This window comes from Zalophus californianus, chromosome 6 (genome assembly GCF_009762305.2).
Source record: "Zalophus californianus isolate mZalCal1 chromosome 6, mZalCal1.pri.v2, whole genome shotgun sequence".
NCBI lineage: Eukaryota > Metazoa > Chordata > Mammalia > Carnivora > Otariidae > Zalophus > Zalophus californianus.
The window spans coordinates 140,036,803-140,054,403 of NC_045600.1; the positions used below are offsets into that span (position 1 = coordinate 140,036,803).

The 17,601-nt window shown below is 56.8% G+C and overlaps 1 protein-coding gene across 3 annotated transcripts; it reads right to left on the bottom strand.

Moving 5' to 3' along the window:
• Positions 1–1,276: 1,276 nt before the first annotated feature.
• HAPLN3 (hyaluronan and proteoglycan link protein 3) lies at positions 1,277–16,568 on the bottom strand. 3 transcript variants are annotated; one of them, XM_027572788.2, is made up of 5 exons: positions 15,692–16,568; positions 8,499–8,653; positions 5,403–5,714; positions 3,012–3,314; positions 1,277–2,165 (listed from the first exon to the last, which is right to left on the bottom strand). In XM_027572788.2, exons 1-5 carry the CDS (start codon positions 16,015–16,017, stop codon positions 1,879–1,881), a joined length of 1,383 nt encoding a protein of 460 aa, XP_027428589.2. In that variant the 5' UTR covers positions 16,018–16,568; the 3' UTR covers positions 1,277–1,878. The 3 variants fall into 3 exon arrangements, with proteins under 3 accessions (XP_027428589.2, XP_027428588.2, XP_027428590.2); XM_027572787.2 differs by having other exon boundaries at positions 5,346–5,714; positions 15,692–16,566; XM_027572789.2 differs by having other exon boundaries at positions 2,001–2,160; positions 5,346–5,714; positions 15,692–16,566.
• Between the last annotated feature and the right edge of the window lie 1,033 nt (positions 16,569–17,601).

The window sequence follows — 17,601 nt, forward strand, 5'->3', positions numbered from 1 at the left end:
TGATGGACTGTGTGTGTGTGTGTGTGTGTGTGTGTGTGTGTGTGTGTCGGCCGATGGGTGTGGCGTGTGCATTTATTGTCAAAGGACAACTCAAACGAGGCATCTGGTTACTTTGCATAGTTTGGTTCTTTGATAGCACACTGCTCCCATAGGAGGTGCCTGGTAGAGTCAAGAGCAGAGGCAAAATCAGGATTTATAAGAGGCAAGAGAAACAGTTGCTGACAGCCTGGGAACAGTGACTCTTGCTTACACATAACTGTGGTTAGCTAGTTTGCTGGCCACTAGCCAAAAGGTCTGGGCATCCTGCCCTCAAGGGGGCTAGAGGGTATCGATGAAAACAATTTGGATTTCTTATGGATTCCCCCTAAGAGACCTTGAGTGGGGGCCAGGCGTGCATGGCAGGCACTGTCCCCTCACGAGCCTGCTCCTCAGGCCAGGTGGGTGCCGCCCTGCTCATCACAGTTGCTCAGTGGGCCCTCGCGTCTGTGTTGTGGGTGTGTCTGGGTGCTGGTTAGTGCGTGCAGCTGTGAGTTTGCTGGTATCTTTTTGGGTGTGTATATGTGTGGTCCAGTATTTGTTGGTGAATATAGACATGTGTCCAGATTACCTATGCGTCTGGAAACAAGTGGACGAAAGTAGAGAGGGTACAGTGATGTCACATAGCTCAAGAATTATGTAATTAATTAACGGATTAGTTGGGAGTACAATGATGTCTGTGGTTTTCAAACTGGAGCCTGCATCAGAATCAAGAGGGTTTGTGATAACACAGAGTTTCTCCCATGGCCAGTCTGGGGTGGGGCCCAGAAATGGGCAGTTCTAATAATCTCCCAGCGATGCTACCCGGCCACACTTTGAGAAGCACGGGCCCACGTGAAGAACGGACTCCATAACTGAGTGTGAGTGGCAGAGGTGTGCCTGAGCAGAGGCAGGCCTGCTTTCCTGAAGCTGGGGACGGGGCAGGGGGCAGAGGGTGGGACACTGAGGGGGCGGGTCTCCGAGATCTTCAGGGGACGGTGGGGAAGGGTGCCTCCTCCTCTTCTGGGCCCATGCTGACACACAGCCTGGGAGCAGAGATGGTGCGAGAGCAGGTCGGAGCCCCCAGCTACCAGGCCAACCCCGAGGCAGGGTGGGCCACACGACAGGCAAGCCAGGACCACGGGGCCTGAAGGTGCAGCCCCCGGAACTCCCTAAAATAGAACTGCTCCCCGCTCTCCCTGGAAAGGGAGCTGGGCCCCGGGACTGAACGAGGCAGAGAGCCAGACACAGGGATGGGGGGGTCACAGCACCATTTATTGTCCAAAGAAAGTACACACACCTGAGGGCCACTCCCTGAGCAGGGAAAAAGGAGGACAAAATACAGACTCTTTGGAGAGAGAAGGGAAAAACCGGGAGAGAAATTTCTCCCTTTCCTGGGACTTCACGCAGAAGCCTAGGGACCCGCTTCCAGCCCTAGCCCTCAGCTGCCCTGATCTGGGCCAGCAGCTTCGCAGAGGAGGAGGCAGGAGACCACAATGCCCAGCTCCAGGGCCCCCTGGACACCGCCCCCCACCCCGGGCTGAGGTGGAGGGGCAGGGACAGCCACCATGTGTCACGGGGAGACAGGGAGAGGGGCTGCGTTCAGTGACAGTAGAGAGCCCTTGTGAGCCCACGAACCTCCACTGGCCTCGAGGAGAGGGGCAGAGGGATTCCTGGAACAGGGGAGCCTTGGGGTGTCCACCCAAACAAAGGGAGGATTTGGAATATTGGATTTACCAAAAAAAAAAGTAATTTAAGAAAATTTAACTTCGGAAGTATAAAAACAATACAAAAATTGCCCCAACCTGCAAGGGAAAATGAACCACTCAATAAATACAGCGCGAGAGGGGAGGCCCGGGACCCCTAGCGGGGACGGTAGCAGTATACTCCGTACTCCCGGCTCTGTGGGTCCGGGAAGCCGAAGCTTCGGACACCGGGCTCCGGGGGCCCGCAGTTGGGGCGCGGGTGAACCACAGGGTAGCGGGCACTGCCATCTGCCAGCCAGCCGGCATCACAGCGGTCCAAGCCACGGAACTTCCAGGCAGCAAAGAGCTGGCCCACCTTGGCAATGTGGGCACCGTCTTCCCGGCAGGCCTCCTTTGCCTCTGCCAGGGTCAGCTTCTCAGGGTGCTCCCGGTAGTACACCTGCCCTGTGGGAAAGTGGGGCGTGAGGGCTGGCCAGCAGAGGGGGCAGCCAGGGAGGACAGTGGGGCCCGCAGAAACGCCCACCCATCAGACCTCCCCAAACAGAGCGGGCAAGGACGAGCCCAGGGAGCCACCAGGCTGCGGGCACTTGCCATGCGTCCTTTGGGAACGTACCTTCCCAGTTCCGACCCCCTCTCTGAGGCTTCCATCCCACCTGCCAGAGGGCTGGGGTCCCTCCGGGCATGTCTGTACTCCACCTCAGCGTTCCCTAACTGCACCCTGGGTGGGCACCCCGCCTAGTCTGCACCAATCAGAGTCTCTCGCCCACCCAATCATTTACTGAATCCCGGGGCGCCTGGCTGGCTCAGTCGGTGGAGCGTGCGACTCTAGATCTTGGGGTTGTGAGTTCGAGCCCCACGTTGGGTGTAGAGCTTACTTTTAAGAAAAAAAAAATCTTTAAAAAAAAATCATTTACTGAGTACCTACTATGTGCCAGGACACTTTTCTGAATGCTTGGGATGAGACAATGAACGAATTTCTGTTTTTATTTGTTTCTCTTCCCACGAAGGATCCTTTTCGTGAGGACAGACGGGGCTTGCTCTGTCTGTGATGCCCAGAACCTAGTGTCGGCCCCAGCCCGCAGTGGGCTCTCAACGAATGTCTGATGACCCAGTAAACCAGGGATCGCGGTGAAGCAGCAGTAAAGCACTCAGAACTCAGCCCAACGTGGCTTCCAGCCCTGCAGGTGCTCCAAACCTCCAGGTGAAGGTGCCGGCGGGACGAGCAGAGGGGTCCCGAAACCCCGCAGATGCTGCCCCCCACCCAGGCCCGCGCGTGGCCGGCGCACTCACCCCTGAGGGCGGGAGCGAAGCAGAAGGCATCATAGCGGCGAAGGCGGCGGTGACGGGGACCGTAGCTGCGCACCCCGGGAGCCAGGCCCAGGCCGCCGCAGGGCTGCCGGGCGCGCGCGATGGGGTACCGCACCGAGGCGTCCTGCAGCCAGCCTGCGTTGCACCAGTCCAGGCCCTCCTCCCAGGCCCGGAACAGCTGCTCGAAGGAGGCCACCACCGCGTCCTGCTCTGCACACGCCCGCTGGGCCTCGAGGAAGTTGAGCTGGTAGCGCCCCCAGGGGTGCTGGTAGGGAAAGACCACACCTGGAGAGGGAGGAAAGGGGGCCAGACGGGGTGGGCAGGGGCCCAGCAGGCTGGAGACCCCAGTCCCTGCCCCCTGCCCCACTGGAAAGGATGCTCCCCCCAACACTCTCTCTCTCTCTCTCCCCCTCAGAGAAGAAAACCCGTCATCTCCCATCCGGGTCCAAAACGGAGTCTACGTCTTTGAATTCGCAGCGGGCTGGAGACCCCAGTCCCTGCCCCCTGCCCCAGCGCGCGCGCGCGCGCACACACACACACACACACTCCCTCAGAGAAGCAAACCCGTCATCTCCCGTCCGGGTCACACACACACACACACACACACACACACACACACACACACACACACACTCCCTCAGAGAAACAAACCCGTCATCTCCCGTCCGGGTCTCACACACACACACACACACACACACACACACACACACACACACTCCCTTAGAGAAGCAAACCCGTCATCTCCCGTCCGGGTCTCACACACACACACACACACACACACACACACTCCCTCAGAGAAGCAAACCCGTCATCTCCCGTCCGGGTCACACACACACACACACACACACACACACACACACACACACTCCCTCAGAGAAGCAAACCCGTCATCTCCCGTCCGGGTCACACACACACACACACACACACTCCCTCAGAGAAGCAAACCCGTCATCTCCCGTCCGGGTCACACACACACACACACACACACACACTCCCTCAGAGAAGCAAACCCGTCATCTCCCGTCCGGGTCACACACACACACACACACACACACTCCCTCAGAGAAGCAAACCCGTCATCTCCCGTCCGGGTCCAAAACGGAGTCTACGTCTTTGAATTCACAGGGCTGTTGTAAGAACCCCAGTGCCATGGTCTCAATGTGTCCCCCTAGTTTGTGTTGAAACCCCAAAGGCCTCATGTGCTGGTTTCAGGAGGTGGGGCCTTTGGGAGGTACTTAGGTCACGAGGGCGGCACTCTTGTGGAAGACATCAGTGTCCCTCTCTAAGAGACCCCACAGAGGTCGCTCACCCCTTCCATCACAGGAGGACACAGTCTTCTCACCTGACTACGTGGGCACCCTCCCATCCCCGTCATACCCGACATCAGGGAGGAGGAGTGTGACCCCTCTGGCTGCCGTCTGGGCCAGACAGGTGGATGCTGATGGTAGAGGTCCCTGACTTGCCTTTCATCCTCCTCTCCTCACAGGGAGGTGGAGGAGGCCCTCATCTCACACTGGAGGGGACGGGAGCTCCAAGGGGGGGAGGCGGCCACCCAGGGCGCCAAGCAGGGACGGGGTGGCTGTGGAGCCAGACCATGGTTCTCTGTGCGTGCCCGCTGCCTCCCTCGCAGGTGTGACAGGTATGAGAACACACAGCCCATCCTAGGGACAGAGAAGGTAACAGCCCCCAGAGATTGCCCACGGGAGCCCACACAAGGTGTGGCGTGTGCACTCTGGCTGGTTTGGACAACACCGAGTTGTGAGTGTCGCTTTTTTTTTTTTCATTAGAAGATTTTTACAGAAAAGTCCAGAGATGTCACATAAAAGTATATGCTTCTCTTGTCAAATCAGAAAACCTGCCTGTGTGGGGTCTGCTTCTGGGCCTGAGCAGGGCACTCCTTTGGGACGGGACAAGGGCTCAGCCGCGTGCCCCATGCCCACCCCTCCTGCCACTCACACCAGGCGGCCTCCTTGGTCTGTGCTGTCTACGACCTGCCGGAGTCTCAGCTCCTGTTTTCCTCTAAGGTGTGAGCCAGAGGCAGTAGTGGGTTCTGGAGCCAGACTGCCTGGGGGTCAAACTTCTACTCTGCCATTTATGGGCAGTGTGACCTTAGGGAAGTTACTTGACCTCCCTGTGCCTCTGTTTCCTCATCTGTAAAATGGGGGCAATGATAGCAGTAGCTTCCCTGTGGGGTGGTTTCAAGGTCCGCATGCCTGCCTAAAGCACAGAGTTCTAGATGGTTTCTCGGGGCCCTCTCCCTGTGGCCCGGGCCCTCACGTCGCCCCCCCCCCCCCCCCCCGCCCACTGGGGCCTCACCCCGCAGCTCCAGCTCCACCAGGCCACTCTCATCCTCCAGCCCGTCAATGACCTCACAGCGGTAACGCCCGGAGTCCTCCAGCCGCAGCTCCCGGATCTGCAGCGACACTTCGCGCTCCCCGTCCTGCCGCAGGCGCACCCGGCCTCGGTAGTCTCCGAAGGAGCGGTGCCTCAGCCCGATGGCCACCAGCACGTCCTGCTCCGGGGCCCCATTCTCCGACAGCTTCCACCATTTGACGCGCACGGGCCTCAGGGACAGCAGGGCCGGCTCGTAGTGGTAGTGGCAGGGCAGGGTCACGTTGGCCCCCCGGTGGGAAAACAGGGTCTCCTCGGGTGTCTCTACCACCAGCTTCACCCCACTGAAGACGCCTGGGAGAGATGTGGGTGCCAATGGGGACTTGCTCCAGCGCATCCGTGCCCCTGCAAGGGCCACCCCCAGCCTCGGGAGTTACACCTTGCAAGGATGGCCATAATGCGGGCACCCCTCCCCGTACCCACACGCTCTGCACTGTGACTTTGCATCTCCTATCAGGAAGGGACGCTATTCCCCTCCGCCTTGAATCCATGTTGGCCCTGCCACTTCTCTGACCAAATGAACATGACAGAAGTGACGATTCTTCTGTGCCTGCTCGGAGTCCGGGTCCACTCTTTCTTTGCCAGCCCCCGCGACAACAAGCCTGGGCACACCTGCTAGGGAAGGAGAGCCCACGGGGAGCAGAGACAAGCCCTCACAGCTGGGGCCAACCGAGGCCAACCAGCCCCAGGCGACCTGTCCTGCCGACTGCAGGCACAGTCAACTTAGACTCCTGGAGGTACACAGGGTGGGGGGGGAGGGTGAGCAGGACATAGGAGGCCCCCTGCAGGGGCTCTCATGCTGAAAAAACCAGTGGTTCTGGTGCAGTGGTTCTCAAAGGGGGATCCCTGAGCCAGCAGCAGCAGCATCACTGGGAACTTGGCGGAAATGCAAACTCCCAGGCCCCACCCCAGACCTCCTCTGGGGGTAAGGCCCTGAGATCAGTGTTTTAACAGCTCTGCAGGTGACCTTGCGAGGCACTGAAGTTGGAGAAGGCTGCTCTAGGACCGGCAGTAGGCACAAAGTTTGGGGACCACAGACCTGGGGTCAGATAAGCTGGAATCTCGGCTCCAACCTTCCACAAGTCTAGTCTAGTCTAGAGAAATCAGCTGACTCTCCAAACCACTTTCCTTATTTGTAGAATGGGATCACACCAGTAGCTACAATGGGCTGTGCTGAGGCTCAAATCAGGGAAGGTGGGACATCTGGAAAAAGCTCAACAGACGTGAGGCAAGCCTGTCAAGCAGGGACTACTACGTCCTTTGCTTTCCCCCGATGCTTTAGTAAAGCTGTGCTTGAAGCTTTCACCTGAAGACACTGAGAATATTGGGCTAAATCATAATGCCTCCATGTGACAAAACACTACACGGCCGAGTAAAATAACCTGGCAGCTAGATATCTACTCATTGAACTTGGAAAAAAATTGTGTTCTATGAAGTGACAGGGAGATTCCCAAACCACGTGTAGAGCAGGAGGTGAAAGACAATTTTCCCAATCCTCTCAAAGGCTGGAGGGACCCACCTGACAGGTTAGCAATGGTTCCCCAGGTGGGGGGGGTTATTTGTGATTTTGCTTGCACATATGCAGGGACTAAAGGGAAACTGGTGAAGTCATGGGCAGAAAGTTCAAGTTTTTAAGTTTCCTTGAATCTCATTAAAGTCGTGATTGTCTAGAGGCGCCTGGGTGGCTCAGTCGTTAAACGTCTGCCTTCAGCTCAGGGCATGATCCCAGGGTCCTGGGATCGAGCCCCGCATCTGGCTCCCTGCTCCGCGGGAACCCTGCTTCTCCCTCTCCCGCTCCCCCTGCTTGTGTTCCCTCTCTCACTCTGTCTCTCTCTGTCAAATGAATAAATAAAAACTTTAAAAAATAAATAAAAAATAAAGTCGTGATTGTCTAACAAAATAAATTCTGGGGGACAAGGAAGGTGGAGAGCCAAATAATGGCGCCCCGAGAGAACCAGGTCCTAATTCCTGACACCTGTGAAAGTTGGCTTCTACGGCAGAGGAGACTGTATTAAGGATTGCAGTCACATGTATCTTCTTAGAAGGGGGCCGAGGGAGATGTGACCCTGGAGGCAGAGATTGGAGCAACACGGCCTCAAGCTCAGGTCCGTCAGCAGCCATCGGACACGGGGAGAGGCAAGGAACGCATTCTCCCCGAGAGCCTCAGGGAGGCTCATGTCATGATGAGGGGGAAGGCTGGGTCCTCAGTCCTGCCGCAGACAAATTTCAGCGTGGGTTCTTAGGATCTGTGTGCCCTGGGAGGTTGGCTCAACTCTGTGAGCCTCGGTTTCCTCATCTATGAAATGAAATAATCCTCAGTATCTGCTTTCAGGGCTGCAAGGCACCCGGCATCAGCGTGGCCCGCTGGGTGCCCTCGTTGGGCTGGCTGTCAACCTTGCCTGTATGTATGCCGGGGTTTTGGTGAGGGTTGTGTGAGACCACGTACGGAAGGCACCGAGAAGCGTACCTGACGCACAGTAGGTGGGCAACTGCTAACTAAAAAGTCACCCGCCCAGAGGTGCTGGGCGGCTGTCGGTTAAGCATCCGACTCCTGATTTCGGCTCAGGTCGTGATCTCAGCATCGTGAGATCAAGCCCTGTGTCGGGCTCTATGCTGAGCAAGGAGCCTGCTTAAGAGTCTCTCTCTCCCTCTGCCCTTCCCCCCCGCCCAAAAAAAGTCCCCTGCCCAAAGCCATGTAGCTACTAAATGGCAAAATTAAGATTCAGATAACTCATATCTGTCTAATCTCAAACCCCCTTTCCACTGGGGACACTGGGGGAGGTCACACTTAAGATCTTGGAAAACTGGCAGGACTTTGGGAGCCTCCTTAAGTGCACAGGTGATCCGGCTCCAACGCACTCCAAGCCCGAGAGACTAGCAAACACAGAGTAACTGAGCCGTCCCTTGCACTCCTCTTAGGAATGAGCCTGGCCCGCTGCAAGGGCCCAGAGAGGGAAGGGGCTTCTGGCTCCACGCCCTGTCCCCTGTCGTGGCCTGGAGACTGCATATCACAGCAGGAGCCAGGAGAGGTCCTGGGCACCCAGCGGAGCATAGAGCCAGAGCCAGGAGGCCGCCCACCTTCGCCGTGGCCATTGCCCGGGTTCCAGCCGTTGGGATTGTTGGAGTAGTAGAAGCCACTGTAGAAAGGCAGGCCTGAGACGCAGCGCAGCAGGTACAGCAGGACCAGGAGCAGCGGGCCCATGGCGCTAGGCACGGCTGCAGTCCCGGGCAGGCTGGGAAGAGAAGAAAAGCCAATGAGAGAAGCCTGCTGCATGGGGGGCCGGGGGCCCCTGGGTTCCAGCACCCACTCGCTCAGCAGGTAATTATGGAGCATCTTCTTTCTGCCCGGCGGTTCCTGTTCTCAGAGCCGAGAAGACCGAGAGCAGAGGGGAGCGAGTCCAGGTCCCTGCCCTCAGGGGACTGCACCCCACAGGCAAGCTGGGCCAGAAGCAAGCCAACAAACAGGGGACTGCACCCCACAGGCAAGCCAACAAAGCCTAGGGAGGAGTCAGGAGGAGGCATGAAGTCCGAGGAGAAAATTACTCAGGGAGATAGGACAGTATCGACAGTTTTCAGACGGCACGTTTGAATCTGAAAGATTGTAAGCAGCATTTTTTTAATGACGCCGAAGGGCCTAGACTAGACTAGAAAATCTCAGGGTGTATTCATGGTTAGTGAGAGGAATCCTGCATTGTCAAGCTTTTGTTTCAGTCCCGAGAGGTCTGCCGGGGCGGGGGAATGGGAGGTCACAGATTTCTTATCCTGAGTCAAGGTCAAAATAGGCAGCTGGCCCTTGGGCTGTAGTTTTGTTTGTTGTTGTTTTTTTAATATTGCATTTAAATACATCTTGATGATCGAGGTTTTTTTGGTGCACACACACCCTCCTCCCCTGCTGTATTTTGCACCCAAGGCTAATGACTCATTCACCCCCCCCCCCCCCCGCTCCACCCCCCGCATCTTCCCCAGCCCCCTGCTCATTGCCATTTGCTGAGCACTTAATGATTTAAAAGGCCGGCAGCCTTAGAGGAACTCAGTGCAGAGTCACGATGCCCTGTGGGGTGTACAGAGGTGGGGTAGAGAAAAGGGGCAGGTAAACGAGACTGAAGACACAGGAGTTAGCCAGGTGGAAAGAACACTGGGGTGTGCCCAGCAGGGGCCCGGCAAACGCAAAGGCCCAGAAGCCAAAGAGCACGTGGGGGGCTGGGAATGTGCTGGAAGTTCTCCATTTGTGCCTTTCTCTGCCCTGATCCCTCTTGGCTTCTCCCAGTGCCCTGGCCTCTGGCTTCCAGCGGGATTCGGCCACCGGGAGGCACCCACAGGAGATGGGAGGAAGGAGAAGCAGTGTCTCTGCAGCACTGTGTCCCCTTGTGACTACAACCCTGCTGCTGGCTCCTCTCCCCAGCACCTGCTCTCCTGGGCTGTGTGACACTGTTTCCTCCCTTTCCTGCCCACCCCCCAGGCCTGGGGGGAGCGACTGCCATTGCTTGTCTCTCTGTCTTCTCCCCTGTGCATTGCCCCCCATCCCCACTCTAGAAGCCAGCCACTCCTTCCTTAGTAGAGTCTCTTTGCTGGAACCACCGAGGGTGAAGTCTTCCTGCCAAAACCCTGGCTGATCCAGGGGGAGGCGGTGAGAGGGGTCAGCAGGCCCAGTGTCTAGATGCCCTTGGGTCTCCAGCCCAGGCTTTTCCCTCTCTCCTTTGTCCCAAAGGCCCTGGGGTGCCAGTGGAGCCACAGGGTCAGAAGAGCCAGTGAGAAACACCCCTCCAGGGGCTGCATTGAAGGGGGACGGTGGGGCAGCAAGGCCAGGGCACAGCGGGCACCTAGATGGAAATGTGACTGTGATCATCATGCAGCAACGTGGAAACACGCTTAGGGTGTAATTTAAAATGGACAAAGCAGAACATGAGAACTGCCCCTTTGTTTATGACTGTAAGGCTGTGGCCCGGTGAATGCCTGCTGTATGGAAACCAGAATGGGAGAGAACAGCCAAAAGGGACTGGGAGGGAGGAGGGAGGGGAGGGGAAGAGAAAAGAAGGGGGCGCCTGGGTGGCTCAGGTCATGATCTTGGGGTCCTGGGATCGAGCCCTGCATCCGGCTCTGGCTAGGCAGGGGGGTCTGCTTGTCCCTCTCCCTCTACCCACCCCCCCCACCCCGGCTCATGCTATCAATGAACAAAATCTTTAAAAAGAAAAAGGAGAAGAAAGCATGGACTCTATAAGGAAGGGTGGTGGGATTGAGCAGGGAACCTTCTTATTTCCAGAGCAGGTAGGAGCCCTTGCTGGGGAGGAAGGAGCAGATGTAGAGGAAGCTGACAGGTAGAGTCCACTGATCTCCTAGACGCCTTTGCAGAGACCCTGAGGCCCAGAGCCGCCCTCTGTGCTGAGCACTGCAGTAGGACACTGTCCTGAGGTGTCGCTTCTTGTCCAAGAGGAGTCCCCAGGAGATACCCGTAAAGCCCACGGGGACTTGGATCTGGGCAGCCCCACCAGGCAGCACAATCTGCAACCTAATACAGAAGTTCGGGGGTAGGAGGATCTGGGTTCAAACCCCAGCTCCACTCCTTACAAGCTGTGTGATGCCAGGCAGGTTTCCTCAGGTGTGAAATGAACTTCATTAAACTCCCCATGACCTCTGTTTCACCCATGTGTTCTACTTCTCTCCTACAGTAACATAGTTCTAGAGAGGTGCGTGGCCAGTCAGCAGAAAGCTATAATTCCAGCCTCCCTCTGCAGGGAGGAGGGGTCCTGGAGCTCCGTGCTGCACAATGGCAGTGAGCGAGATAAGACGCTCCCCATGCAGCTCTTGGGTTAAAACAGTTAGGGATGCCGTTTCCTGGTATTCTTTCCCTCCACCTGCTGGCGACCAGAGGTGCCACCATAGTCTCAGAGATGTACATCATGGGTTGAATGACAGAGCCAGGTCCACCAGCCCTGGACCTCCCCCATCTGCCCCGTGTCATGAGAGAAACAAAGTCCTAACGTATTTAGGCCACCCCATTTTGAGTCTCTTTGTGAACCCAGCTGAGCCTCACTTGGACTGCTCTCACTGGCATAAAAATATGAACAGCTGAGTTTAACGAGCCCTTACTATCTCATTTACTCCCGATCACAGCCCCTAGAGGTGGAACCTCTTAGTATCCTCATTTACAGCTGGGAAGACCAAGGCACAGAGAGATTAAATCATCAGTCCAAGGTCATCCAGCGAGGACATGGCAAAGTTGGGATCTGGACTCCAGCTCCAAAGCCATGTCAAACTCAGGGAGGTGACGTGTGCAGAGCACACAGCTCAGAGCCTGGCACACAGCAGGCCCTCCTAGGAGAGTTTCCTTTCCCTTCCTTGAGGGTCCGGAACCAGGAAGGAAGTGGAATGAGAACCGAGAGGCTGTTGATACTGAGCTGGATGTCACAGGCCCCACCGTGTCGCTGGGCACCTGCAGCCTCTGCCAGCGTAGGGCTCGCCAGCCCCCGTCTGCCATGTGCCCTGCCCCCTCACAGCAGCTCCTCAGGCCCAGATGCCCTCTAGTGAGAAAGGGCTTCCCTGGGATGAGCAAATGGAGGTGTTTCTGTCACAAGGTGATACTTGAGTGCCTGAAAAAGATGCAAAATTTTGCATCGGAGACTAACAAGTGAGGGGAAAAATAAGGCTGGGGCAGATTCCTCAAAACATATGCAGCTTTGTAACCAGACTGTTAACAAAACCAGGAAGAGTCCTAATAAAAAAACACCAGCACCATGAACTCTCCACTGACCTTGGCACCCAACACCCTGTCAATCTACCCTTTGCAGCCTTCACCATCAGGGCAAGGGCTTCCTCCTTTGAGATGTAGGTTTTCGGCGGCCTTGGATTCCAGGAGAAACCAGATTTGCCAAAATTAAGAACCTGACCCAGGGTGGAGCCACCTTCTTCTTTTTTTTTTTTTTTAACTCAAGGGAAATGGCTTTGCAACTTCACCATATGATTCCTACGCTTAGCAGAAAACTTTGTGTGAAGCTGCCGTTTAGGCTCCCCCATCTCCCCAAATCCATTGCATCCTTGAGATGGTACAAGTTTGGATCTTGAGAGGCGGGGCAATTTGGTAGGAAGGGATGCTGCATTGTCCAAATCTATTTGGTTCCTGAGTCTTGAACACTGAACAGCAAAGAGCCTGGACAGTGAGAGATATTCGTATGCATACTTTTCTGCAGGACTGTCAGCATTTATCTTAAGGAATCCCTAGCTTGCTAAAGCTTGCTCTTTGATTGGGAGAAATCCTGTTATAGTCGCTCCAATATGTCAGCATGTTGAGAAAAATCACCACTGGACCAATGTCATTCCATGACACACTGACTTCAGTCCCCCACTGTTCTCCTGTTCTCACCAGTCGTGGGTGAGGTCATTCATCATTCAGAAACATGCACTGAGGCAGAAAAGACTGTAGCACCTTCTGGGTCCTCTAGCAAGCTCCTAGGCACCCCTTCCCAGCCTCTGAGACCCCAGCACACATTCACTCACTCGGTTTTAAAGGGCTGCCACGTCCAGCGGCTCCCCCGACCCTTCCAAAAACTCCCCAACCCAGTCAGAAAGAATTTTACTCTCCCCAATTAATCCACAGGTAAACAGAGGCACAAAAACATGAAGCAACTGTCCGAAGGTCATGTGGCCGAGACAGCAGAGGCAGGACTCGACTCTACAGATCCCATAAGGATCTGTCACATGGAAGGACGGCCTTCCACTCATCAGTGCACTTGCACGGATGTCATTGTGGGTTTCACAATGTCAATTTTTATCCCCCTTGTACAGAGAAGGAAACGGAAGTTCAGAAATGCTAAGTTGCAGGGCGCCTGGGTGGCTCAGTCAGTTGGGCGTCCGACCCTCAGTTTCGGCTCAGGTTGTGACCTTGGAGTCATGGTCGAGCCCCAGTCTGGCTCCATGCTCACAGGGGAGTCTGCTTGAGGTTCCCACCCTCTGCCCCTCCCCCCACTCACGCACATGCACAGGCACGCCCCCCTCCCTAAAAAATAAGAAGAAAAAGAATGCTCAGTTGCACCGCTAAGGTGAAGGTCTTCATCAGGAAATAGATGGAGCTGGAATGTGGCCTCATTCACTCAGCAGGTATTTTATCCTGCATCCTGTGCCATGTGCCAGGCACAGTTCTCAGCATGCGAGATACAAATCGGAAGTTGCCGGAGCTCACGTTCCAGGGAGGGAAACAGACAGCAAATAGGATATGGGACATCCGTGTTGTCAAAGGGTTGCAATGTGCTAGAGGACAGAGAAACAGAAGTTTCCTGGTCTCCAGAGCGGACTTAACAGGGAAGCTCGGGGGTTGAAGACAAATGACCACCCTGAATGTTAGGCGAAAGCCAACCACTACCACTCAGGGAAGCAATGGACAGGCAGCCTGCGCTCCCTGACCCTGGCTACCCTGGGGGCCGTGGGAGACTCCCCAAATCAGCTGGAGCTTTGCCTGGGCAAAGACAAACCTGCACCCTGCTGAGTGACCTTGAGCAAGTTACTCAACCTCTCTGTGCCTCCATGTCCTCATCTGGAAAAAAAAAGGCTAAATACTAGAACCTCACTCTAGGACTGTGCTGAGGATTATATAAGATGAATTATGTCCAGCATCAACACATAGCAGGTGCTCCACAAACAGTTGCTAATACTTATTGGTAGAAGAACATAGCAGCAGATTTCAGGTTCTAGAATCGGACCGGCCACCGGGATTCGGTTCTGGTTCCCCCCAATTACTAACAGGGTATCAGTGGGCAAGTCACTGAGCTTCGCTTTGCTCATCTGTAAGATGGAGGTCACAACAATCCTAACTAGAAAACATTTCTGTAAAAATTAAGGGAGAGAATGTCTGCAGAGCACTTAGAACGCTGCCTGGCAGGAGGGCAGGCACTCACAAAATATAGCGGTTATTACTACTGTTAAAAGTGCAGTCTCCCCTTATTTCGGTGAATCTTTCTCCCCTCTCACTGCCTAGGAGAGAAAGCAGCCACCATTGCCTTCTCTTTACAGTTCGGGGAAGCTGAGGCCAAGGGTATGGAGGTGAGTGAAGCATCCAAGGCTTTATCTTTGGTAAACAGGCAGAGGTTAGAGAAAATTCTCAAGTCTCCTGGCAGCCCATCCTTTGCTTTTCCGAGCACCACTTGCCTCGGGACCCTTCCCCGTAGCAGAATAAGGGGAACCCCAACTCGGAAGGAAGATGGGGCTCCCCAGGCTCTCCTCACTTGTCGGGCGGAGAGTAGCGTTCCCCCATCCACCAGCAGGGGGCAGCATTGCCCTCCAGGTTTCCACAAGCCCCAGCTCCCGGGGAGGAATTTGACTTCGCGGGGGCTCCCTCGTTTAGACAAGGCTTACACGCGCCTTTGAAAACTGCGGCCCCCGGAAAGTGAAAGCCGGAGGTGTTTCCTACCAGCATTCCCAGTCCGCTGGGCCACGTAGGTCCGCGGGGCAGAGGCCAGGGCTCTTCTCATTCCTCCCCCTGCTGCAGAGAGCAGAGGCATTCCCGGGGGTCAGGCTGGGCACCACGGTCCAGGCCGGGTCACACAGGCTGCTGGGGCCACCCAGCGAGTTGGTGACAGAGCTGGGTCCAAGAGCCCGCGCTGTTTCCTTCCTGGCCGCCCACCGGCCCTAAATGCCTCCCTGAGCGACCCCATCTCCTACCCAGGGCGCTACTCGCCGCCCTCCCTAAGGCAGAAACCCCCGCGAACCGAGGCCTGAAACCGACGGGCATCCTTTGCGCTTTCCCTGGGACAGCCGAGGGGGCGGCAGAGGCCAAGAGGCGCAGGTCTGCCTGGCCGCCGCCCCGCGGGTTGTCCCCAACCCCCGGGCTCCCGCGGACCCCGGAGCACCCGACACATGCCGCGGGGCAGAGCCCGGCGCGCCGCGCACGGTGCCGGAGGCTGCAGGACCCGGGCTGCACGAGACGGGCAGGGATTCTGCGGGCCCCGGTGGCAAAGAGGCTGGACCGGGCGGTGGTCTCAGAGGCATCGGGTTTCTCTGGGGATGTGCCTCCCCCTGACGCGCCCCGGGGTCCCGCGCAAGTCGGCCCGCACCCCCGCGCTGCTCCCCTCCCCCCGCCCCGGACTCGCGCCCGGGGCGCGCCCCAGGAGCGATCACAACCCAGCTCCGCCCCGGCCCCGCGGTGCCCAGCGCACTCCTCCTGCTCGCTTCCCCGACCCTGCCCCGGGAGACGTGGGACCCCGCAGGAGACCCAAAGCGGGGAGGAGCGGGGGAGCACGGACCGCAGGGGGCTCCGGAAGCCCGGCCACCCCCGAGCTACGTACCGTCCCCAGGCGGCTCTTGGACGGCTGGAGCGCTCCCAGCCCAGGGCTGTCCGGGTCCCAGGAAGCGGGAGGATTTGGGGGATCTTGAACGGCCCGAGAGGAAACGGCTGCGGACAAACCCCCGCGTTCCCGCCGGGCCAGCCCCTTAAAGGAACACACGCCCCTTTCCCTCCCAAGAGCTGGGCCCAAAGGGAGGAGTTGCTGCCGACTTGGCTCCAACTCCGAGATACTAGCCGGGTGTAAAGGGAATGTCCAGGAGTTACTATCACATCTTGGAGAGGGGTAAGTGGGAGATGGAAGAGGTGCGTTATTGAGGGGGGTCCCATTAGAGCACTCTGGTTTATCCAAAACAGTGGGACTAAACAGGGGGAGCCCCTCTCCAGCACTCTGCAGGTGGGCTAGGGCTGCCCCCCCACTTTCAGGAGCAGGAAGGGTAAACGTTCTGTATGCTTACCCCCCCCATATAAGGCAAGGGGGCACTCACCTCCCTCCTGCCCATGAGTTTAGCCATCATGAAATCCCCAGGCCGACTGTTAACTCAACGTCAGGCACAAGGACGCCGACCCTCGTAGGAGGGGCTTGAAACAGTGGTCTTGGGGGAAGGGAAGGCAAAATTAGGGGTGCCCCCGGCAGCCAGCAGGGGCAACCAGGCTTCTGACTGGCGCTCCAACAGGGGCAGGGCCCTCCCTTAGAATCCTGACATCTGTCTGTCCAGCCATCCGGCAGGCACCACCTCCCAGGACTTCTGTTTGGACAGGGTGTTTTGTTTCCATCCTGGTCAACAGGGGTCCTGGGCTGGACAGTTTCCCTCAGCAGAAAAGCCTAGGGGTCCTTCAACCCTAGTCGGGAGAAGGGTCACAGGTCATGGGGTCACTGAGTCCAGAGTCCATTCTTAAACATGCTTCAAATGCCTGTGTGCATGTGTGTGTGTGTGTATGTGTGTGTGTGTGTGTGTGTGTGTGTGTGTGTGTGTGTGTTACACAAGAGCCAGGAGCACATCAGAGCACAAAGACCTACAGTGAACTAGAAGGTACACTGTGGCCGAAGCAAATGCCAGGCAGGCATCAGGGAGCCAGTGAAGGTTCCTCCACGAGGAGGCGAGACCTGTCTGACCTCTGCCTGGAGATGGATTGGAGGAGAAATAAGACTCAAGTACCAATTAGGAAACTCTTGCAAGCTTCTCTGATGAGGAGGTGGCCCGTATTTGAGGCCTCCACAGAGCCAGGCTTGGCATCCGGGTATCTTCTCGGTCAGCCTCCACAAGGCCATGGAGCCAGTCTTGTTATTTCCATTTTACAGATGAAGGACTTGAGGCCCAGAGAGATTTAAGTAAATTGCCTAAGGCCGCTTGGAGCCAAGATATAATGACTCCACCCTATTTAAACCAGGAACAGAAAGTAGAGCAGACTCCTAGGAGAGGTGGGTCAAGGGGTCCGAGTGCTGAGAGCCACCGGTGAAGGGGGAGGGACCACAGCCAAGAAGGTCCGTTTTGCTCCAGCCGCTCAAGTTTCACGCGCCAGCCAGGGCCAGGGCTGGCCAGCAGGTGGATCTCAGTACTGGCTCCCCAGACCGCGGTCAGGAACGAAAAAGCAAATTTGGGGAGGAGACAGTGAACGCGTGTGGAAGTGCAGGAGGCCGCCCAGGGGGTCAGGAGTGAGGGCCTCAGGCTCTCCGCAGGGGGACAAGGCTATGGCCGACTCATCCAAGGTTACAGAGAGGAGCAGAAGGGCCTGCGTGGCTTAGGCCATTCCAGAGTGGCCTCAGGGCTCCTGGGCCCGGTGGGGGCCTTGTGACTACAGCTGATGAGACTGGCCCGCAGCAAACATTCAATGCCACAACAGGGGTTGTGGACAGATAGGAGTGAAGCCCTCAGTTTCCCCTTATGCAAGTGGGACTCCTTGGGTTCCAGC

Coding starts and splice junctions, on each gene's coding strand:
- HAPLN3 (XM_027572787.2), bottom strand. CDS start 16,017: ATGGGACCCCCCTCAATAACGCACCTCTTCCATCTCCCACTTACCCCT. Junction 8,654..15,691: donor CCAAGAGCCGCCTGGGGACG/GTACGTAGCTCG, acceptor TTCTCTTCCCAG/CCTGCCCGGGACTGCAGCCG. Junction 3,315..5,345: donor GGTGGAGCTGGAGCTGCGGG/GTGAGGCCCCAG, acceptor CTCCCTCTCCAG/GTGTGGTCTTTCCCTACCAG.